Raw genomic sequence first — 24,964 nt, forward strand, 5'->3', positions numbered from 1 at the left:
TTTGGTCCATCAAACAAATTCATAGAGGCGGAAACTATAGCTTGTGACACAAACCAATACAAATTACAAAACTCCAAATTAAGGCCATCTCTCCATCCTTAGCACATGCCATTGTGAAAAGAGAACAAAAAGAAAAGTATGAATTGCTCAGGGATATATAGACAACTGGATGAGGTAAGAATAAAGTTAAGCTTTCAGTGCTCTATGTCAAGAATGTACAGTAACTCACTTAAAAGTCGTCCCGGCTAACATTGTTTCATTATTACATTGCTGATCAATTAGGAAACATGCTTGTTTAAGTTGCGCAATGCTCCCTTATAATGGTGTTTGGCAGCTGCCTGCTTTGTCCACTGCTTGCAGGAAGAGTAGCCCGTTAGAGCTAGCTGGTGGGGGCTTGGAACAGAGCCGGCTCCAGGGTTTTTGCTGCCCCAAGCAGAAAAAAAAAAAAAAAAAGCCGCGATCGCGATCTGCAGCTCTACCGCCGCTTCAGTCTTTGGCGGCAATTCAGCGGCTGGTCCTTTGCTCCGAGAGGGTCCAAGGGGACCCGCCACCAGATTGCCACCGAAGACCAGGACGTAACCGCCCCTTACAGTTGGCTGCCCCAAGCAGCTACCTGCTGGGCTGGTGCCTGGAGCCGGCCCTGGCTTGGAACCAGGGTGACCGGAAGTCCCCTATCAGCTCCCCACTCCCCTAAGTTCCCTGTGCGGCAGCCGCCCAGCAGGCTATCAATTGCCGGCAGTTCAGCTGTCCCGCCCCCACTGCTATGTGCTACTCCCGCCCTCTGCCTTGGAGCTGCTCCCAGAGACTCCCGCTTGCTGGGTGGGGGAGGGGGGGGAAGAGGGGGGCTAATGTCAGGTGTCTCCCTCCCCCCTGCTCCTGCCCCCCACTTACCCCTTCTTCATATAAAGCAGGGTGGGGACACGACAGGGCTCAGGACGGAGAGAGCTTGCTGGCCCCAGCTGCTGTCTCAACTTCCTAATCTACTTAAAAAGGCAATATACTTAGAGTGGTGTCAGCATACTTAAAGGGGCATCTCTCTCTCCCTCCCACACACAGGGTGTGTGTCTCTGTCTGCCATGCTGTCTCCCCTCCCTCCATTCGTGCTGCCTTGTAGAGTGTGAGGCTACATTAACAACAGCGTGTTAACCCCTGAGAGCTCAGCTGAATTCTAGTTCAGCATTTAGCTGTAAGGCATTCCCTGGGAAATATCCCACCCTCTTTCACCCTCTAAAGACTAAAGACTAAAGCTTCACATTCATCATTGCTGTATACAGTATTAAATTGTTTATTTAAAACTTATACTGTGTGTGTGTGTGTTTGTACATATATAGTCTTGTCTCGTGAAAAAAATTTCCCTGGAACCTAACTCCCTCTGTTTACATTAATTCTTATGGAGAAATTGGATTCACTTACATCGTATCGCTTAAAGTCTCATTTTTCAGGAACATAACTACAACATTAAGCGAGGAGTTACTGTAATAGCTTGCGAATGTAGTTTTTGCCACACATTATGTCTCCATCACTGCCACTCTTCCAGTAGGGATTCTGAGAAGTTCTATCCTTGGTACTTTTAGGAGTATAGTTAAACCTTTTCTTTGCAATTTACAGTATGGATTAGAGATATTGACTTACTTTTGATGTTATTGTACTATACAGTAGTTTGAGATGTTTGTAGCATGAGGTTCTATAAAGTATATTATATTGTGTATTGTAATATTTTAATTGCATGCACAGCAAAATAAGGCTACAAAGGTAACAAACAGTTTGTACATTATGCATCCTTAACACTAAAGGTTTTTGCAAAGCTGTTTAAGAATTAATTACTCAACCTTCCCACTCCCAACAACATTTTTTGGGGGGAGGTTGAGTGGTGGGGGTTGTGTTTGTTTGTTCATTTACATTGCGGTAAAGTTAACGAAGATCAATCTTTGTCAGGATTTGCTTACACAGAAAAATAACCTTCACTTTTCTGAAGTTAGCCCAGACTTAATTTTTATGAGCAAGGTATAAAGCCTTCAAAATAGGTCATTGTTAGTTTGAAGTTTAATGACACTTCCCATAACTCTAGAGATGTCACAAATTGAAACCTCATTCTATCTTCGCTATTGTCTGCCTTCAGTGATTTGATAGACTAAAGATGCAGCGAGAAAAATAAATATGAAACCACATCTAATAACTTCTGGTGATATAGTACTAGTTATTACGAGGGATTGAAAATCATGCTTTTATTAAATTTGCCATATACTCTTTTCACTCTCACCATTTACTTTTTGAAAAAGCAGGAAGTGTTTCAAATCACAAAAGTCTGCATAAAAAAGTTACAGTTCAAGAATTTTACAACAATTATGTAGCATTAAAGGAGAAAACTGTACTGCAAACATTTCAGAGATTAATCTTGGGGTAATAAATTAAGTCATTCAGACTAATTAGCTATTGAAGCATTCTACTTTTTGCCAGTCAAGTTCAAAGTGTTGCTGCAACCATAATTTGGGAATTTAAGTTTTTATTCCCCCAAGCTAATATGATGATCAGCACCATAACCTGCAGGTGCACTCATAGGGTGTTGCATGCTAAAAGCAGTGGCCTGCCATTAAACTCTCCACATTCCTGTACTACTGTTTCAACATGTTGTTGGCACAGATCCAGCCTTGATCACGATTCTGCTGCTGCACTAGGATGATTTTATATTTGCTCTGAAACCTAAAGAACAGAAATTTTATGCATAATATTTTGCCTCCATTTCATTCTACTTTTACTTAATCTTTCTTTACCTTTTATTAAATGGTCACAGAAAAACCCTGAAAATAAAGTGTACAGAACAAAAAAATACATATGATTGATCAAAACAGTTTTATAAGATAGTATAATTGACATTATTTCTCCATTAATATGAAGTCTTCACTTTAAAACAAATTTTAAAAGTGCCAGTTAACATTTTTAGGCCGATCTTTCAAGTAGCCTAAAATAATTAAATTCATTACTTATTCTTGGTTCTAACAAATTAAGTGGCGTCCATATGCTGTGTAATACTCCTTTTCTTGGGCCAGTGCTATATTCTTAGTACACCTCTACCACAATATAACGCAACCCGATATAACACAAATTCGGATATAATGCAGTAAAGCAGTGCTCCGAGGGGGGAGGGGCGGGGGAACTGCGCACTCTGGTGGATCAAAGCAAGTTCGATATAACACAGTTTCACCTATAACACGGTAAGATTTTTTTGGCTCCTGAGGACAGCGTTATATCGAGGTAGAGGTGTATTAATGAAGAATCATCCCTGTTACATTAGGAGTAAGTCAACTGTGTGCTTGGATTTTCTTTTTTTTAATTTTATTTGAAGATTCCATTTCAAAGAGAATTCTACTGGGGAAACGAGGAACACAGACCCCACCAGAAAAAAAAGAAAACCTACAAAGGTAAAGGGAGCCAAAAAAATCTAGATAGCATCCTTCAAATCAGAGTAGTCCTGCTTAGATAAGCTAGAAACCAAGAAAAAGAAAATCTGCATTCTAACCATCATTGAATAGGAGTTATCTGACATATTCCAAGGCTGGGGAAGAAGGAAGAAGGTCTCAGTGACAAAGGCAGCTCATTCATCTTGTCCACAGGTATATTTAAATTAACAACAAAACCTGGTGAACAGCCAGGTGAAGCTTAACCATCCCCAAGATAGGAGCATTATTGTTCATTTTCCTAGTTCAACAGCTTCTACGAAATGGAACCAAACACTTCTATTGTTACAAAAAACAATGAAAAAACAGAAGGGAAATTTTGATTTTGAAAACTATACTTTGTGCCTTATCCTGACAAATGTTGAACCCCTATGACTTTAGCTGTAGTCCACATTAGGTATGAGGCTCAAAATCACTCAGGATTACGTCCTATAGCCTACATTTTCAAGAGTGAAAAATGATTTTGGGTCATCTTAGAAGACCCTGATTATTTCCAGAAAGTGCTGAGCACCTGCTCTCTGAAAAACAGTCCCCTTTAAGATGCATCATAGAATCACAGAATATCAAGGTTGGAAGGGACCTCAGGAGGTCATCTAGTCCAACCCCCTGCTCAAAGCAGGACCAATCCCCAACTAAATCATCTCAGCCAGGGCTTTGTCAAGCCTGACCTTAAAAATCTCTAAGCAAGGAGATTCCACCACCTCCCTAGGTAACCCATTCCAGTACTTCACCACCCTCCTAGTGAAAGAATTTTTCCTAATATCCAACCTAAACCTCCCCCACTGCAACTTGAGACCATTACTCCTTGTTCTGTCATCTGCCATCACTGAGAACAGTCTAGATCCATCCTCTTTGGAACCCCCTTTCAGGTAGTTGAAAGCAGCTATCAAATCCCCCCATTCTTCTCTTCTGCAGACTAAACAATCCCAGTTCCCTCAGCCTCTCCTCATAAGTCATGTGTTCCAGCCCCCTAATCATTTTTGTTGCCCTCCGCTGGACTCTTTCCAATTTTTCCACATCCTTATTGTAGTGTGGGGCCCAAAACTGGACACAGTACTCCAGATGAGGCCTCACCAATGCCAAATAGAGGGGAATGATCACGTCCCTCGATCTGCTGGGAATGCCTCTACTTATACAGCCCCAAATGCCGTTAGCTTTTTTGACAACAAGGGCACACTGTGGACTCATATCCAGCTTCTCGTCCACTGTAACCCCTAGGTCCTTTTCTGAAGAACTGCTGCCCAGCCACTCGGTCCCTAGTCTGTAGCAGTGCATGAGATTCTTCCATCTTAAATGCAGGACTCTGCACTTGTCCTTGTTGAACCTCATCAGGTTTCTTTTGGCCCAATTCTCTAATTTGTCTAGGTCTCTCTGTATCCTTTCCCTACCCTCCAGCGTATCTACCACTCCTCCCAGTTTAGTGTCATCTGCAAACCTAGGGTTGTGAGTTCAATCCTTGAGGGGGCCATTTAGGGATCTTGGGCAACAATTTGTCTGGGGATTGGTCCTGCTTTGAGCAGGGGTTTGGCCTAGATGACCTTCTGACTCTGATATTCTATCCTCCAGATCATTAATGAAGATCCTGAACAAAACTGGCCCCAGGACCAATCCTTGGGGCACTCTGCTTGATACCAGCTGCCAACTAGACATGAAGCCATTGATCACTACCTGTTGAGCCCAACGATCTAGCCAGCTTATAGTCCATTCATCCAGCCCATACTTCTTTAACATGCCGGCACGAATACTGTGGGAGACTGTATCAAAAGCTTTGCTAAAGTCAAGGAATAATACATCCACTGCTTTCCCCTCATCCACAGACCCAGTTATTTCCTCATAGAAGGCAATTAGGTTAGTCAGGCATAACTTGCCCTTGGTGAATCCATGCTGCCTGTTCCTGATCACTTTCCTCTCCTCTAAGTGCCTCAAGTTGAACGCACACACCCCACAAGAAACACTGCCTTTGTCAGGAATGGGAATTCAGCTTGCAGATGGATTGCTTCAATGGATTCAGGGAATCCAGGAAAATAAGTATTGCATATAACTCATGCATGACCTAAGGATTAGGCTATCTGTAAAACTGGTAAATAATTAGAAGTACATTAGACATTATAGTTTTGTAAGACAAAGATTGAGTCCAAGTCTCCTGTAAGCCCAATGAAAAACTGCCACATGAGTGTATTGTGGGTGGATCCTCACATATCGGTATGGATCAACCCTTTGCTAGGAAGAAGGTAGATCTGGAGCAAAGCCACTCTTGAAACAGCATTGATTTCTACTCTTTTGTCTTCATCCCACATATGGAAAAGTGAACGGGATGAAAAGACAGTGGGGGAGCCAATGGCAGAATGGATCATCAGCAAGCCAAACCTTTCAGCCAGGATGGGAATAGTAACTCAGGGGACAAAGCAGAGGGTCTAGCCCCTCCACTGGATATCTTCACAGTAACTCAGGGTCCATGTATGAAGCCTAGATCCATAGACCTTCTGTGAAGCCATAAACTTTTTTCCATCGGGGGAAAATATGATGCTAATGCCAAATATTCAAACTCAAAAGTTTTGGAAGCTATATTCCACTTCTGGAAGGAGAAGGGAGGAAGTGCTTTCTATGGGATACTGTATCCCACCCTGGATTCAATCCAGTAATCCCTTATTCAGGTGAGTAATTCTTACTCACAGGCGTAGTCTGAGTAGATGAGACTACTTGCCTGAATAGGCATAGCTCACTTGAGTAAGGATTTGTGGAATCAAACTCTTTGTTGGTAACAGAAAAAATGCTACAACAACACACTTAACCAATTTTATTTTGTAATGCAATCCTTCCAACATTAATGTTTCTTGTTATCAATCAATGTTTTACAATACCTTCATTAGATTGTAGGTATGATAAATAAATTTTAAAAACCTATCAGATCACATGATTTGTTAAGGCGGTGCCTTACTATTACAGCTTGTTTTTTTCCACTGCCTTTTAAGATAAACAGTCATAAAGAATGAGAAAAAGTTCAGCAGCACTGACCAAACAAAGCCCCAGCTGATAGTGTCTTTTAAAAAAATACTTCAATAAAACCTCAACCCCTAAATAGGACTATTAATTCAAAAGTAAAATGTTGACCAACTAAAAAGAGGACTTAAAAGAAATTACAGAGAGACATTTGTCAATTCATGTCTTAAACTTTCCACATAGCTTTGTTTCCCCTTTCCAGATGTAAATTAAATGCAAGGTAAAAACAATAACCACTGCTCCCAAGGGTGGAAAATGTAATATCTTATTGTGTAGTATTCCTGCTGAGTCAGATGCAACCAAGTCTCTGTTATAGCTGATCACGTCAATAGTCCTTGAACTAACAATTCTCTACAAAGGCCTTGACAAGATAGAGCAGAATAACTCTGAAACCCAGATTTAACTCTCAATTGTTTGGGTTTGTGAATAAATTGTCAATAAAGAATTGAAAAATACTTGCATTTTACAGGGACAGAATATACTCAAAGTCAAAAATTACCCAATAGTACCAAATAAATACATCCAGGAATTCTCACCAGCCAGACTTTAAAGTTGACCTCAAATTTTTTTTTTTTTATAATTGGGCTTGTGCCTGTCTCTGTTTCAATATTACGTTTAAAGAAGGTATTTTATTGTTGCTTTAAAGTCTGGAAGGTTCTTTCTCTCTTTCTTTTTAAACTTTAGGAATATCAGGAGTGTCAAGTTTGGTCTTTCCTGGCTTTGCCAAAAGATCTCCTAGATGCTCAGTCTACACGGTTGCCAATTTTGGTTGGACGTTTTCCTGAAGGTTTCATCACATGTCATAATCTTTAATTAAAGATTAATCTTTAAATCCTGGAGACTCCAAGACAATCCTAGAGGGCTGGCAATCCTACGCTCAGAGCATGTATACTGTGAGCTCTTCTTACACATTTATTAAATGAGCATAAGTGTTGAATCTTTAACAGATTTAGTTTCTGGAAAATGTTAGTCAAGCACTGGAATTAAATGTGTTATATAAAGAAAAAGTGTTTTAAACACCTAATTCAAAATCCCGTCCCCTCTACTTGCTCAGTTTCATACTCTTGATTCTTCTGATGTCATCTTTTCACTGATTCTCCAGTCACCATAGTGTCGCCCAAGCATAGACAGAAATCTGAATTTTTAATGTAAAACATGATCCAACAAAGTAGAACCTGACACCCCTTCTTAAAAAAAAAAGTCATGTAGATGATAGGTACAGCCTACACACTGGGTGAGGCCAAGGTGGGAGACACTGTGGCCAGGCTAGCTGGGAAATGAACTGATTGAGCACGTCTCCAGGAGAGACTTATCATGAAGCGCTGGGCTGTTAACTAAGCTGCCCTCCACCTGGGCCTGGAGGGAAAGAAGAGAAGGGTCAGTGGCTCTACCACCTACTCTCCATTAGTAAAGCTACCCCTGCTGGCACAGGGATTGTATATTGCACATGCACAAACACACGTGCCTGCCACATGTGCTGAATCTGCCCCATCATTTTTTATTCAGGTTAACTTCACCTTGCCTATTCATTTTTAACCTGGGCATGGGCAGTGAAGTAATATGAATGTGAAAAAAAAGCATTTTTCCCATCCTTATTTCTAAGCACACAGTTAAACTTCTGTCTGCGTAAGCATGCAATAAGATGCATAAAATGTCAAAACAATTAGGAAAATGTAGTGTCAAAACCAAAATTGGAAAGAATAAAACCTTTTGTAAAGAACTCCCACACTAAATTCTAGTCTTGTCAGCTTGAAAATCTTGACCTTTTAATGTAGTCCAAGACAATGCTGTACAGTACTGGCTATGTAATGCAGGCTGTATAACGTAGTAAACTCATTTACTGCTGCAAAGCCCGCATTGTTTGAGCTCCCCAATGCCTATTCTAGGTGGATTATGGGACAGGAGCTGCAAAGGGATGGTCCAGAGAATGTCTATATCAGACTTCCTACAAGGTTTAGGCAATAGCACAATTTATACAAGAATTACAAGGAGTCCGGTGGCACCTTAAAGACTAGGACTCCTTGTTGTTTTTGTGGATACAGACTAACACAGCTACCCCCTGATACTATGCAAGAATTGACCTTCAACTGGAAAAATTACTTTTGTCCAACTTGTCCAATTATCTGGACAAGCCACGTCTGTCTCAAGTGGAAATGACTGTTTCTTTGGAAGTTTTTAGAAATCCCATATTTTGATAAAAGTTTTGAAAAGCAGACTCCTCATTGACACCCACAACTTGATGCATACAGAAAACCACACTTATGCCCATAAATCAGAAATCACATATTTAGATGACTAACTACCCAGTTTGGGTACCCCAAACTAAATTCCCAAAGTTATTAGCTAGGTACAGAGTCCTTTAAAAATATAATCCATAATCAGCAATGTATTTTATGATCCTATTAAATACCAGTGGTATGAACATATTTTATGAAAGTGCCTTCCTCTTATTTCAGTCAAGTCTCTTCCTATCACTCTGAATTCAAATAAGCAGTTTGTCTTATTCTATACCAGGATGCATTCAGGACAAGTATCATAGCTTGCACAGAACATGCTAAAGCTTCTAAAAATAATCCTACAGGAGATGGCTCCGGTGGAGGAAATTTCTGTCCTGTCAAGGAAGTGCCACCTTCAGGGAAGGCCATGAGATCAACCTCATTGAGCCCTAGGGATCTAGGTTAGGGCCATTCATGTAGAAGCACCAGCTCCACCTTCAGGAATCCTGGGATGGGGGCTCTGTGGAAAAGGTACTACCACCTCAGGCTGCATTTTATCTTTTATAACAGAGACAACTTACCAGCCATTGTGTCTGTTTAGTTTTTCTTAGACAAGGACACTGGGCTAGTCAGTTTCTAACCCATTCCAATTTCTGATACTCATGCCCTTGCTCAATGCTGTCTGTCTTCTATATCTTTCTTAGGTACTTATACCCCCATCACCATTGTATCTTAGTGCTTCCTAATCTTTAATGTATTTATCCTTACAACACCCCTGTGAGGTAGCAAAACACAATTATCTCCATTTTAACAAATGCGGAACTGAGTCACAGAGAGACTAAGTGACTTGCCCATGGCAGAGCAGAAAATAAACCCATGTTTCCTACAGCCCAGGCTAGCACCCTAACCACTGGGCCATCCATCCTCCAGGATATTGTTGTATTTAGGGTTAACCACACTGCATGTGAACACTTAAAGCTAAAAAACATATGATTCAGATCTGTACAGCTGACAGTAAATGTCCTTTGAAGTTTTAGGAAGCAATGAGACATCTTACAGTTTACCAAATTAAAAACATATTATACTCCAATTAAAAAAATACAGACTTAAAAAATATAAATTACTTCTTGATTAAGAACTTCTATTTCAAGTTCATTTTGTGAGGCCTTTCTTTTTACGGCTCACTAAACACTTGAAAAATGGAAATGAGGAATATTGAATAGAAACGGTGAGAGTGAGTGGAACAGGAAAGCTGACCTTGGAAGAAAAAAGATGGAGTGGAAGAGTAGGATTAATAATAGTGTGGAGCGTAACTGGGCCACTCACTATGACTCGGTGACTTTTATCCTCTACTGGGTGAATTATTGGACAGTCAGAGAAGCTCAATCCATAGAGGAATTGGGAAAAGTCAGTATTTAGAAGAGCTCCATACAGAAATGAAAACCCTGCCCCAGAAAACTAAGGAGGCATCAGCACAGGTGCTGGAATTAGGGGTGCTGTTGTACCCCCAGCTTGAAGTGGTTTCCATCATATACAGAGGTTTACAGCTTGGTTCGAAGGCTCTCAGCACCTCCACTATAAAAACTGTTCCAGAACCCCTGAGCATAAGGAGATGTTACTCTAAAAGTTTAGTCTAACTGCAATAAGCTCTGTTCAGCTTCCCAAACAATTGTGCCTGTGCCTGTATATTCTTCCCTTATGTTCAGAAAGCAACATATTTAAAAAAAATGAAAACAAACTAACAAAAAAATAAAAAAACAGGCTCTCCTCAACTGCTGGAGCCACATATGCCTTTTAAAAATTATCACAGGAAAGAAATACTAAAGTACAGTATAATTCCCCTGAGATTTACATTATTTAAGAGTTCATACACCGGGCACAGGCATAACACTGGGTCTGGACTTTGATTTAACCAAATGTAAAAAAAAAAAAAAAAAAAAAAATCACTCTCCCTCTCTATATAAAATGAGAAAAAAATTAATCAATGCCACAAGTCTGTACGTTTAAATTCAGCCCACATGACATTTCCTTGTAGTTTAATTGCTTCCATACAATTTATATCTGCTAGTCACGCTAGGCCCCAGAGTACTATATATGCTTTGTTACAAAGAAGCTCTTGTCCTATAATAACCTCCATAATCAAAGTAAAGGAATTATGGGTAAGGCTGAGCCGACTGAGTGAAATAAACAGGTTTTCAACTTCATCCAAAGCATACTTAAAACAGGAAACGAGTCAAGCCTAACCACTGGCTCTTCCATCAGGATTTGAGAGAGAAAACAGCAGAAAGCTGCAAATGACAGACTGTGTAGTCTCTACATAGTCAGACAGTTGAAATCAGACACATTTATCATTCGGGTTCAGCAGATTACCCAGCATACTGCAGCCTATTTATGCATTATAGAGTTGAGGTGTTCAGGGAGCTTTTCTTTTCAATTAGCTCATATCACTTTAGTGAGTTTTAAAAGTTGGTAACACCACCAACTCACTAAAAGATTTAAAAAAAAAAAAAACAAGAAAATCCCATACTGATAGTTCTCTCTTCTTACGCTGATCAACCCAAACAAGTTATAAATCCTTTACTCCTTTAGTTAGGCAAGTACACATTTTCTGGAATGATCCCAAACAAAAAGTTTAGTGTTCTAGGCTAATAGTATGAAAATATATGTAAAAGGTATTTAAATAGCCACTTTATTTTTGTTACCCTTCGGCATACAATATCTATTTGCAGGTTTTTCCTCCTCTTAAAAAAGTACTAGTAACTAGCTGATATTTGTTTTGAACATTACTGTATGTGGAGCAATCAAATTTCCTGCTGACACGAACAGATAGATACATAGGTGATTGGTGTCATCCATTCAATACACCCAAGGACTTTGGGCCTATTTCACAGACGAAGTTGCATTAAAATGTGCAATTTTATACCAAGTTAGCTAAAGTCGTGCAACTCTGCATGCGGACCCTTAAAATCATATAAATGTAGGACTGGAAGGGATCTTCTATTCGTTAAATCAGTTTTGCTTGTGTCATTACATTTACAGGTGCAAGCTAAACAGATATAACCAGTTTTAAACTGATAAGATAAACTGATATGAGTATCCACACAGGGATTGCATTGGTTTTAAAATAAATCATTTTTAAACCAATTTAAGTTAAACTGGAGCAACTTCTGAATGTAGACAAGCCCTTATTGATAAGTTTCTCACATATTTCACACAAGAAACCTTTCTCAGCAATATTTCTGAGGCCTACCGCAGGGCTCATGTTTAGCCATCTTCAGCTGGAACTTCCAACATAGTCAATAAGCCTTTTAGTGCCGGGGAAAACAATCATATTTGTGCCCCCTAGAGGCAACATGTGGGATGGTCACATGCCCCCCCGATTTCTGCCTCCCATTTAGCACAGCGGTTTTCAAATTGTAGAGTGCGCCTCCCTAGAGGAATGTGCCCCACAGTTTGAAAATTGTCGCCTCCTGCCAGGAGCCAGCAGATCAGAAGCCGATGGAATGGCTTAGTCCACTTAGTCCACACAGCCCCCCAGCGCTCCATGCTCTGGGAGCCGGAATACTGGCTGGCTGCCCGCTCAGCAGACCTCCCTGCCCTGCTCCCTGAGCCAGGCCGCCTCTGCGCATGCTGGTGCTCCCAAATAGAGCTGGTAGCACAACTTCAATCGGCGCCCCAACGTGCTCTTGCCTCAGCCCTGAAGGAGCTCAGAGCTGGCCAGCAACACCCCCTAAAGCCATCCCCCTGAGCCTGGCTGCCATGAGATGCTCCCCAACGTGCTCCCTAGAGTACTCATTCCTCTTGGGCATCTGGCTCTCAGCAGCCCAATCAGACCCCGCTTGCCACCCAGGAACTGGCCATTGCAACTGGGTTACTCTCCCCACACTCTCTGCACGCAGAGCGGAATCACCCCTTGCTCCCCTTGGCTGCCCTACCCCAGCCCCATGGCTTCTGGTCACACAGACTGAACTCTGAACTTGGCCATATGAGCCCGATGCCCAGCCCAGGGGGCAGCTGGCTGCTGGCAGAGCGGACTCGCTCGCGCCAGCTCCAGAAACCAAGGCCATGAGAACTGAGCAACTCCTAAAGTTACCATATTTCAAGCTCCCAAATAGAGGACACTGACAGGGAAGAGGAACTGGAGATGGCATTTGGGGGGTGCTGAAAGGGTTTTTTGGAGGGCACTGAAGGAGGTACCTGTGGCAGGGGTACCCACTGGCAGTGGGCTGCCAGTGCTGGGCCGGCTTAACCGGGGGGCCCCAGCTGCTGCATGCAGGCTCCTGCTTCCCCCTCCCCATTTCCTCCTCTCCCTCCCTCCACATATCCCACCCCATTCCGCTATCCCCTTCTCTTCCCCTGCCCTATCCCATCCCTCTTCCTTCCCCACTGCCTCCTTCCCTCAACACCTCACCCCCCTGCCCCTCTTACATAAAGAGAAATGAATTATCTAGTCAGATCACATATTTACAATTTCCTCCAGTGAAACAATCTGATTTTAAAACCATCTACTCTAAGTACTCACATATGCCTTTGGAAAAGAAACTTTATATTACAATGGAATTAGATATTATTTGTTATGCATATTCCTTCTTTTCATTTCACTCTAAACTATAATTGTGTGTTTAATCTTACATTTGGCAGCCCTTGCTCTTAGTATACAAAACAGACATTGTTAAATAGTCCATTTATAACCAGTGTCAGTAAATATGATCTGTCACTTCAGCTGCAGCAGATCTGTGGAGTCAGCTTACAAACACACTAACTTAGAACTCCAAACTCTGCTCTATTCAGCAGCTCTCAAATCAAGACCCAAAATAGATACTTATCAGTCAACAAGATGTCAAACAGCTCTCAAAAGGACTTTCCAAGGCCTGGTCCACATTTACAATTTAGGTTGATATAGCTATCTACACCCCTAAGTGCTGTAGCTGCACCGACCTAACCCTCGGTGTAGATGCAGCTAGGCTGACACAAGAATGTTTCAGTCGAACTAGCTATTGTCCCTTGGGAAGGTGGCGTTCCTATAGTGACAGAAAAACCCCTTCCCTCATTGTAGGTCGTGTCTAAAATACAGGGTATACTGGAATATCTACAGCTCTGTAGCTATGCCACTAGTGTCATAGTGTAGACATGGCCTATGAACGCTAGACACTGTCTTAACTGCCTCTGAGTTTCTGCTATAAGAGTATTGCCATTATAATTCAATTTACATGATGGATTTATTCTTATACCTTTGCATACAAATTTCATAACTAATGGTAACAAATTTCATAATATGCTTGTATATTCCAATGATTTGCCAATTCAAAATATTTAACCCAAATAACAGTTTGCTAACTAACAACTGGTGAATTATGAGGTTAAATTAAACACACCGCTACAAATTCTGGAATTGATAAACTCTTGGTAATAATTACAAAATGTTGTGCTCCTAAACCATAATGTTTTCATCTGCCATTTTTCATTTAGTTTGAAAGTCTGAAAAGTTTTTAAGTTAACCTGAAAATGTTTTTGTCTCCCATTCGAGCAACTGAAAGTATCACATTTCTCTTAATGATTTTTAATCCACTTCTACACCTACAGTTAAACATAAGCTTGGTTAATAATCACCGCAGCTCAATAATTATTAAAATGTAGCTACAGACTAACACAAAGAACAATTACTTTCGCATGTGTGATACTGGTGGAACATGTTTCTGTGAGTATAGCTTTTTCAAGGTTTCAACACAGGCACTGATCCTGCAAGATATCGAGTGGAGAAACCCCCAACTCCACTGAATTCAATGGGAAGTCAATGAGAGTTGAGCGCACTCAGCACTTCACAGGATCTGGCGCCTATAATGAATTTAGGTCCGCTCTATATTTGAAGTTGCATCACTTTAACTAAAGGTATTATTGTAAGCCTATCTAAAATTAAATTAGTGCACGTTTGAATATAAATGTCCTTTTTTCATACATTGAGTGTAAAGTTCAATTTACGTGCCACAAAATTAATATAATTAAATGGTGCATGTGCTAAATTAAAAATGACTAAACTTTAGAGATTTTACATACACAATAGTTCAACAGTACAACTCACCAAAAGCGAAGATATAATTGAAGACAAATTGTTACCTGTCCTGTTAAGCAACTCTATAACTTACAATAGTGAAGCCTATCCAAGCTTATACCCACTTGACTGGATTATAACAAATAAAAATGAGCTAGCTGATACCTGATGTCCCTGTATCTTACATACTACTTTCTACTATTTTCTCTTTTATATTCTCTGTAGTTTGACTAACTGCACACCTTTGCACCAATACAAATAAAAAGGGCCTAAAAATTAACTATATTTGTAAAATATGTTTTATTTCTAATTAATCTATACACATGGGAGATCCTACTGAAGTTTTCCAGTTCTTCAATTCAATGTTTCGGAGGTAACATTTGGCATGAAAGTTAATTTCTTAAGACTTGGAAATCAACCAAAGCAACACAATTAGCAAACTCACAATTCCCTGCCAATCTCCCTCATGCAATGCACTTTGTCATTAATTGTATGGAAGTTTGCATGTACCATATACATATATTGTATACACTGTGTAATACATTTTAAAACTACACAAACATAAAAGAGACATATAAAACGTAAGATGACTGCACTCAACAACTTGTCTTCAGGAAACTAGTGTAAGCTTTTGAATAATCATTCATGAAGTTTCCTTCCTGTTCTATTCTATTATTCTTGACCGTCCCTAATAACTCACATGTTTATACAAGCCCTGCATGCAACCCTGGCAATGTACTCTTTGTAATTTGTCAGATATATGTAGACTACCTTTAAGCACCATTATTAGCTGGGAAAAGTACCTAAAACTACCAGAAAGTCAATTTTACCTTCATGTAACAAGACAAGGAGTTTAAGGACTTTGTACTAAGAGTATTTAGACTGACATATTATACCTACAATTTTTACTACTAAATGTATCTGCCCACAGACCATAATTAGGCTTGGCAGAATTCAACTTTTTTTTTTTAATCATTTTGATGGATAATATTGATTTTACTTTTAAGCATTTTTTCAATTTTTATCAATTTTCACATTTGTGCAAAATTATGGGGTTTCATTTTTTTCAATTTTTAATCGATTTAAATTTTCACAGTTACATGAAATCATGGGGAGGGTCAGATGTTGTTATATATAATTATATAATGACAGATGTTAAGACTCAAAAAGTTAAAGTTTTATAACCATTAAAACAAAAAAAGTTCAGTGCTACATGTCAAAATATACAGAGCCTTATATCAAACTCTAACAAGTTCTCAAGCTCCATATTTCTTACTTTGCCTATCTGTAAATTTCAATTATCAATGGAAATATTTTTTGTTGGATTGTGTGTACGATGAAATTGACATTTACCTCTATTTACTGATAAATAGGGTGACCAGATGTCTCCTTTTTAAAGGGACAATCCCGTTTTTTGGGACTTTTTCTTATCTAGGTGCCTATTAGCCCCCCACGCCCTGTCCTGTTTTTTCACAGTTGCTATCAGGTCACCCTACTGATAAAAATCAATTTATTTCAAGTCTAACTATAATCTAATTAGGCGCTCAAACTCAAGATGGAAACAGTGAGTATGTAGGTGAAAATATAGTTGCTCATTTTTCTGAGCAGTGAAATTCTCATTTGTTACCAGTAAAACACAAAAAGCCAAATTTTGCTTTCAGTTACTTGTGTACAACCACAATGAACACAGTAGGGTTCCAAATGTGTAACTGTCAGCAGAATATAGCCCACCATCTGCAGCTTTTATTAGTATTTTCTATCATAACTTTCAGCACCAATGTTACTGACCTGCAAAAGAAATGTACTAAGGTTTCTCATGATTGATTCCCAATTATTATCTCTACTGAATTTAAATTACATTTTTCATAATGACTTTTTCAAACCAAGTTTAAATGTGTGTGTGCATGTATGTGTGTGTATATATACACAGAGAGAAAACTCTTCATGGTTAAAAGTGTAAAAGAGATTTTGTTTGCATTGCAATAAAACAATCTTCTTCAAATAATACAGAGCCAAATCCTGAATTCCTCATTTAGTCCTTAATTAGACAAACCATAAAGGACTTTGCGATTTGCACCTCATCAAACTTTGATTAAGAGAATCAAGTTTCAAATTCCACTTGGATTTTCTTTTGCATATTGTACTACAAATGACCAAATCAATGGAATATATAGACTATGTAGTTCCTGATCCTTTAAGTGTTCTCTATGTGGAACTGAATGAACTGACTGCGGGGCTATGTATGAACACCTGCTTCTTTAAACTGTATCAATGGATTTGTTTGCCTCTCCTATTGGATTGCAATGCATCTCCCTTGGGTATAGCCCAGTCATTCAGGTTTTGCACAGGAATGAGGGTTTGACCCCCAAAAAAGTAATTTAAAAATCACAGAAATTAGTAATGGAAAATACTTAGTAGATCAAGTCCATCCCCATGAAAGTGGAGAGAGAAAGTCAAATTTTGTTCTCAGCTACACAGAAACTATGGAAGTTACTCTGGATTTACATCAGTGTAACTAAGAAAATAATTTGGTCCACAGACTCAGGATAAATAATGCATGAGACATTAAAGTTATACTGTTAAACCTGATCTTAAATTAAAGGTACTTTAGCATATATTTAGGAAAATTACTGTAATGGTATATATTTCACCTGTTACCAAAATCATCAAATCTGTTTAGTTTTGATGCGTACATTCTGACACTCAAATTCTCTGTTAATAAAAGTCAGACATAGTTGAATTGTTGTAGAATAAACTTTGGTTTTGTATCAAAACTTTCATACCGACAAAGGACGTTGTAAAGTAGTTCAATACACACATTGATTGTACACAGCAGCCATTGTGGACTCAGAAATAGATACCATATACCGTTGGACGTTATAACCCTTTTTTTATTGAGTGGGAACATTGGCAAGGGGACCAGGATTATCCCCTATGCACTTAGAAAACTGTCATGGAATCACAACCTTCCACCTGGACAGTCACTAGAGATGGGGAAAAGGCACCTAGATTCTAAAGGATGAATGAAATACTCTAAAAGGCATTGCCAAGTGAGTAGCTTTCTAAATCATAAAATTAAAAAGTGAAGATGTATGACTTCTTACCTAACACCATCACACTATACATTAATACCAAAGTAAGCCACACTGTTGCTGCGCTTTTACATCAGTGGTTGGCAGTAGTTTAAAACTGGGAACTACATAAATGTATTATGTACTGAGTACAGCACAGCACTGAGTACATTGTCTGCACTAAACAATAATAAATAGTAATCCCTATGGCACTTTCAGAAATTACTTTGGAATTTGCTATGAAAAAGTAGAATTAGGAAAATATGTATGTATAATAATTGTCTTTAACACTATACATCTTGTTGGTCCTTTTTGGAAAAAGCATATTCATACTGTCTCCTTTTGCTTCCTATCTCCTCTCCCTTTCCCTATTCCATGCACATGCTCAATAATATAAAACGGACCAGATGTGAAACCAAGCTTCCAGCCACCCCTTGGCACTAGAAGGAAAACTTGGGGCATGCCATATAAACAAAACACTACCAACAATTACACTGCTTTTTCCCTGAGCAGGCTTTTACTAATAAATTTTACTTTAAACTGCTAGCATTTACTATAACATTTTTAAAAAATACACAATGGTAAAGATAAAAGTTTCAACCAGTTCCACAAATTTGTTCAGTACAAAAACTGTACTCTATGCAGACCTGTTTATCCTCTGGAATGAAATCACAATCCAAACAGAAACACTGAACACACAAAGAGAAAACACTTGAACCTTAGACTTCATTTGAAATATTAGGCTATGCCTCCTATAAAAATAACACCGTAAGTGGTAATAAGTATTAGTTGAAGAATCCTTATTACTACAGACACATTTCTGCATGTTGAATAATATGAAATTGATACTGTCATATACCAAAAAAAGGACCATGCATAGGCATGTCTATCTTTCCAGAAATCCTCTTTATTAGAAGAAAACTCACATTTAAGGTTTTTCCACACATGCACACACAGCAAAAATGTTTTAGATAACATTACTGCATGAGTGAATGTGTTTATTAGTCTGCTTTCCATCCCCCCACTTCTGTGGTTTGGTATTTAATTACAGGGTGGAGCGGTCCTGGGGCTACTTATGTTTCTTCCAGTCATAGCCAAAACACCCCTACAGGAATTAACATGCAAGACTGTGATCTCTACAAGTTATAGCTAGTTCTTGGTCAGCAAAGCTAACCAAAACTTATTGTTCATTAACATTTCCACCATTACTTTCATTTAATCATCTTGAAAATAAAGATAGATAGATAGCTAGATAGATAGATATGCTGAATTTACATTAAAAATCTTAAATACAAAAATGTAATGTGTTTTGATAAAAGTAGGACAACTTTATTTTTGCTGTTTGAACTTCCTTCTGCTCCCCTCCCTCACAACTGATTTATGCCAATGACTCTGCACAAATAAATGTTGAAGTTTGGATGACAATGTAAACTTTTGAAAGATAGCCTCTAAGAATACACAAAGTTAACCTTATATATGTGGTCTGAACCAAACTGTTTTTAAAGTAAATTAATCTGATTGACCAATCTTATTACTTTTCTCTGACATTACAGATTATTTTTCACTTGGCTCTTAAGAAACATAATTTAAGACTATTTTAATTCAGGATTTCTCCAACAAATATTATTTTCTCTCAAATATATTATACTCAGTGGTAATATTTGATAGTTTAAAAATTGATTATTGGGTAGCTAGGTGTTATCCTCAAAAAAATAATACCGCTTTGCCGTATAACAAAACTTTCATTCCACACATTTTTAATTATAATAAAAAATCCCAGCAATTTAATGACTAACAAATTCTGTTGGACAAATAAAACCCTAACAAACAAACAAAAAGTCCACAATACACACACAAAAGATTCCAAGTTAGACAGCAATTCACACAGACAATGTCAACCTTAATTAAAGGAAAGAATAGTAAGTTGTGAACCAAGACACACCCATTTTAAAAAGTACAGTAAATAAAGCACAAAGTAACATAATAAAACAAAATTCCCCAAAACCTGTCCTGATTTTTTTTATTATTGTTATGGGAGAAAATAAAGAAGATATTTTTATTCGGGCTTACATGTGCAGGAGATCAGAGGGCCTTACTCTTTTGGCCTATACAGCTGGAATGCATCTAACTTTGTGGGGTTTTCTTGGCTGAATATGAAGAGTTCTGTGTGTCATAACTGTGTGACATGGTCTTGGAGGTATAGCTGACAACCAATTTTAAGATAAGATGAATGAAACGAATAATGATAAGTAAGTAATGCTCCAGGATAACTAGCCCATGTAAATAACACATACCTTTTTACACTTGATCATATCTTTTGATACTTCTTTACCAAATGGAATGTAGAATACTAAAGAAAAGGAGTGCAATTTAAGAAATGGACAATCATCTGCAGCAAATGGACTTGTGTGCTCCCATGTGCAATTCCCTTTCCCAGGTAAAAACAGAAGCATGATGGGAAATTGTAAATACTGGTTTTGCAGCTGGGCCAGCATTATGCGCACAGCGCAGGTGAAGGTGAGAGCACAGGAGAGCACTTTGATCTTAACCAAAAGCCAGATTGCTGACAAAAGTATAGTAACTCATCATGTTTAATGCCACCATCAGCCAAACCCTGCAAATACCTGTTGGCTGAGTCCTAACAGGTATTAACAGAAAAACCTGTATTTAAGGATGATTGTTGACAGTGCTGTTATCAGTCTCTTTTTAGTCTTTTCCTTCTTTCTATAGCTATGTCATTGCTCTCTTGGGGACTAATCCTGAAAGATACCTAGTGACAAAGTCTCCCATTGCCTTGGGTGGTAACTCAGAGCACTCAATAACTCACAGGCTCAGAATGTTATCACCAATGTAGACTAACATAAAATGGCAGAATAGGGGAGGTGTATTTTCATATTTCACAGTAACCTGGAGTACAACCAAAGGCGGGACCTCAAGTTCCACTGGGGGAGTGCATAGATGGTTTGGGGTTTGAGTTTCGGAATCATCCTCAGGTTGCAAAAGTGGTCAAGTGATGAAATCATCATAAAACCATGTCACTGATTTTCTTCAGAATACAATCTTCACTAGCTTTACTTCTAGCCCTCTCATTCATTGTTGATGCAGATGGCATATATTATGTCATGGCTGGGTTCAAGCTCAAGGAGCTTCCTATTTCCCTTGATGGGAAGTTGTGCTAAATGAATATAGATCTCCTGCAGCCTGAACAGTTGAACTCCCACACTATTCTTATGTATTTGTTACACTAACAAGGTTTTCTGTCACTGACTGTTTACAGACTGAATATTCTACCACTTTGTTTACAATGAACTCTGGAGTACAGGAATAAATCTATTAAAAGAAATTTACCAAAATAAATACAGTGATTATCAGGCCTGCTTCACTGTTATGCACCAGTTTGATGTCAATGTCAGAAATTAAATATAATACTCTTTTGGACAGAATTATTAACCAAAACAGTACTGGATGATGTTGCCATACATACATCTTAAAAAAAAAATAGATGTCACTAGTATAAGGAAGCATCCAATGCCACTAAAGATATGGAAGCTAAAAATATAATTTACACCAGTTGCACTGAAGAATTACATTCCATTTTCAAAAGCCACCCAAGATATGAAGGATGGCCTTGTATCTAACGTCAGGAAGCCTAGGTTATGTTCCTATATCTACCACAGACATTCACCTTAGGCAAGTCACAAAACTGCACTATGCCTGTTTCTCATTTCTGTAAAATGGGGATAAAAATTCCCTACCTGACAGGAGTGTTGTGGGGCTTAATTAGAGAATGTAAAGTGCTTTTGGATTCTCAGATAGAAAGCAGTACAGAAAAGCACAGTAGCGCAGCCAGTCGATAGAGCACTGGACTATGCCTCAGGAGACATGGGTACTATTCCTGGTTCCCCTACTGGCCTGCTGACCTTAGGCAAGTGACTTCACCTCTCTGTGCCTCAGTTTCCCCATCTGTGAAATGGGAATAATGAGGCTTACCTCCTTTGTAAAGCCCTTAACACTTTCCATCAGTATATTGCTATCAAACAGCAAGGTACCTTTATTATTTTTGTACAGTGTCACAGAACTGTCTAATAAAGGATCATGTTGTTGTGACCTCATGGCAATAAAGGATTGAACTAAAGACACTAAAGCAGCTTAATCTGAAGACCCTCATTTTTGTGAGTTCTATCTGTTATTTAACCTAGTTTACTTGAATGAATGTGCATTAATACTAATTAATGTGGAAACAATGGGAAAAGATAACCTTATATTTCACTGAAATAAATGTTAATATACTGCAACATTTAACCTGTGACATCATTTAGATCACATTTTAATGCCTGCAACACAGCATATACTCACCTGAGACCATGAAAGCAATCATACCTATATTTTTCTCTTGCTATTTAAAAAATCACGTGACAAACCATGACAATTGTATTATGGTGGAGTGAACTGACTATAGTAATCTAACTAAATTTCTCTTTTTCTGTACTAACAGTCAAGATAATTTGCAAATCAAGGAGATAAAACAAACAAGTAACTACAGGATACAGAAACTTCACAAATGGCATATTTTCTCCTATCCCTATTCATTTCAGCCTTTAGTCAGACTCCATCATTCTTTATAGACGTGCCCAGGTCCTCCTAAATTCCTTAAAATGGAGTGATCAATAGAATGTTTCTCTGTGATTTCTACGGTCTCTGTGTATGTGACTTGTGAGAATTTCATAAACTTCTCCATGGCGCCCACACCAATTTCTGAGTTTCAACAACCTACATAAGATCATTGACATCCATCCCAGACCATAGCCTTTGCTATCTCCACTTCAGCATCAACATGTGAGAAATATGGTAACCAGCCAGTTAACCCTCCCCCCTTCACCATCAAGCCCTGGCAACCACCTTATAGCCCCCATAACTACCCCCACAATCAGCTTCAACCTAGAGGAACACGGCAATGACTAACTTCACTTTCAACTGTCAGTAACCCCAGGGCCCCTTTATCCCCACCCCCTGCCCCAGTGCAAGAGTCTCCTTTGCCCTAATCATCAATGTTCTATATAAGGAACCTGGTAAAAGCCCTCGTTTGCCCCACACATCTGGCCGAAGTCCCTTTTACATCCATCTGTCCGTCCGTCCCCCCTGCTCCCCAGCCAGCTCCTGGTCCCTTTCACACAGCCAGTCCCTTTTACACCCTTCCACTCACACTGCCGGGCCAAGCCCCTTTAACACTGCCCCCCCCCCCCCGCCACACACACACACACAGCCGGTGCAAGGCCCCTTTAACGCCCACCCACAACCGTCCAGCGGCCCCTTTAACCTCCCCCCCCCCCAAGACACAGCGGGCCCCAGGTCTCTTTCAGCCCTGCCCCCAGCCCCCCCCCCCCCCTCGGTCTGCAGGGCATGCGGGGGCGCGGCCGGCCCCCTGGGGCCCACTTACTTGAGGAAGTATCTCTGGCCCGTGTGGGTGAGGGCCATCTCCCAGCCGGGCGGCAGCGGCAGCTCGTCGGTCACGTCGTAGGACTGCTGGCGGAGGTGAGCGTGCTGCTGAGCCGGGCTGGGGGTGGCCCCGGCCCCGGCGCCTAGCAGCGAGGCGGGCGAGGAGTGCGAGCGGACGTGCTGGGCACCAGCGGCGCTCAGCCGGGGCGGGTGGCTGCCCGAGTCAGTGCTGGACTGGCGGGAGTGCGAGCCCGAGTCGGGCTCCTTGAAGAAGGACTCGGGCAGGATCTTCTTCCTCCAGGAGCTGGGCTTGGGGTTCATGACCGTGTTGAAGAGCGCTTCGAGCTCCGTGTCCAGGTCCTGGGTGACATGGATCACTTGCTGCCCCGGAGGCGGAGGGACGGGAGCAGGGTTCATCTTCTGCACCGCAGCACTAGCTCAACGCAACAAACTTCCCAACGGGAGGCAAAGAATCAGCAGCGGATCAGGGATCAGGGCAGATCTCCCCTAAAAACGCGTCTGTATCCCGTCAAGGGGCGGGCAGTCAGCAGTGAATGGGGGGGTCCCAGGCAGCACCCCCACAAACGAGGGGATGGGCAATCAGCGAATGAGGGGTGCAGGTAGTGCCTCCCAAATGCCTGTATCCTACAAGGGCCTGGGCGATCAGCAGCAGATAAAGACACTTCAAACCAGCCCCCCACAAAACGTCACTGCACCCCTCCCTGGAGTGCCCGGCGTCGGACACTCAGCAACAGACCAAGCAAGGGGTCCGAGCCAGTCCCCTCAAACACGAATCTGTATCTCGCACGATCGAGTGCATCCGAGTCAGTCCCCACGCAAAGTTATGCAACTTTCTCTGAAACTTTGGCTACTTGCTGCAATTCCCTGGGAGGAGGAGGAGGAGGGGGCGCCTTTAAAGGGCGAAGGAAGCGTTCTCGCGGCTGTCACCGGGCGAGAGCTGGCTGCTGTCCGGATTCCAACGGGGAGCAAGGCACGCGGGGGACGGGGGGTCTGGGACGTTCCGAATCCGAACGTGGGGACCCAGCGAACGTTCTATCTGCCACCAGTGTCCGGATCCGGGCCGGAGTCGCTCGCTCGCTCGCTCTCCGCCCCCTCCTCCCCCCAGCTGCACAGAGGCGGGCAGGATCAGGACTTTGCTTCTTCTGCGCTGGCACCGCGTTGCAAAGGCGAATTTGAAGGCCGGGGGTGACTCTGTCCTCACATCCTCACAATCCAGGCTGCCTCCGCCTGACGCACAAGGCGCTTTGCGCTGCGCCGCGGCTGCTCCCAATCCCGGACTGTCCCAAACAAACTTTGCGAAAAGTTCTCAACCCTGAGAATAAGGCGGGGCAAAAAGTTGGGGAGCGGCATTATTCATGAGCAGGGTGCGCCGGGCAGCCCGAGCCCCGCCCCCTTCTCCTCCCTTCCGAGCTCCGGCCTTCCCAAAGTGGAGTCTCAGCTATGCGAGAAAAGGCTCTGGGGGGTGAGGTCTGCGGGGCTCTCGTCACTCAGCGTCCCCGGCGGCGGGGCTGGTTCAGGTTGCAACACTTGAAGGCACGAGTGGCCTTATTAGGCGGAGCAAAGGTGCCGCCTGGTCGGCTGTAAAGAGAGATCGGCCGCCGACCGCCCAAGGGAGCCGCAGAAGGGCACAGACTCCCCCGGTCTGCTGCACCAGCCCCGATTGCAGCGTCGGGCCAACGTCCCAGTAACAAAGCCAAGCGGTGCCGTTTTCCCATT

At 41.0% G+C, this 24,964-nt stretch overlaps 1 protein-coding gene across 1 annotated transcript in view; it reads right to left on the reverse strand.

Moving 5' to 3' along the window:
- Positions 1 to 24,528, reverse strand: part of WWTR1 (WW domain containing transcription regulator 1) — a 120,245-nt gene extending 95,717 nt beyond the window's left edge. The window contains exon 1 of the mRNA XM_045030617.1: positions 23,229 to 24,528. Coding sequence (XP_044886552.1) covers positions 23,229 to 23,644 — 416 coding nt within the window. The 5' untranslated portion in view covers positions 23,645 to 24,528. The remainder of the gene's footprint in view (positions 1 to 23,228) is intronic.
- Positions 24,529 to 24,964: the final 436 nt, after the last annotated feature.

This window comes from Mauremys mutica, chromosome 9 (genome assembly GCF_020497125.1).
Source record: "Mauremys mutica isolate MM-2020 ecotype Southern chromosome 9, ASM2049712v1, whole genome shotgun sequence".
In the NCBI taxonomy this organism is placed as follows: Eukaryota; Metazoa; Chordata; order Testudines; family Geoemydidae; genus Mauremys; species Mauremys mutica.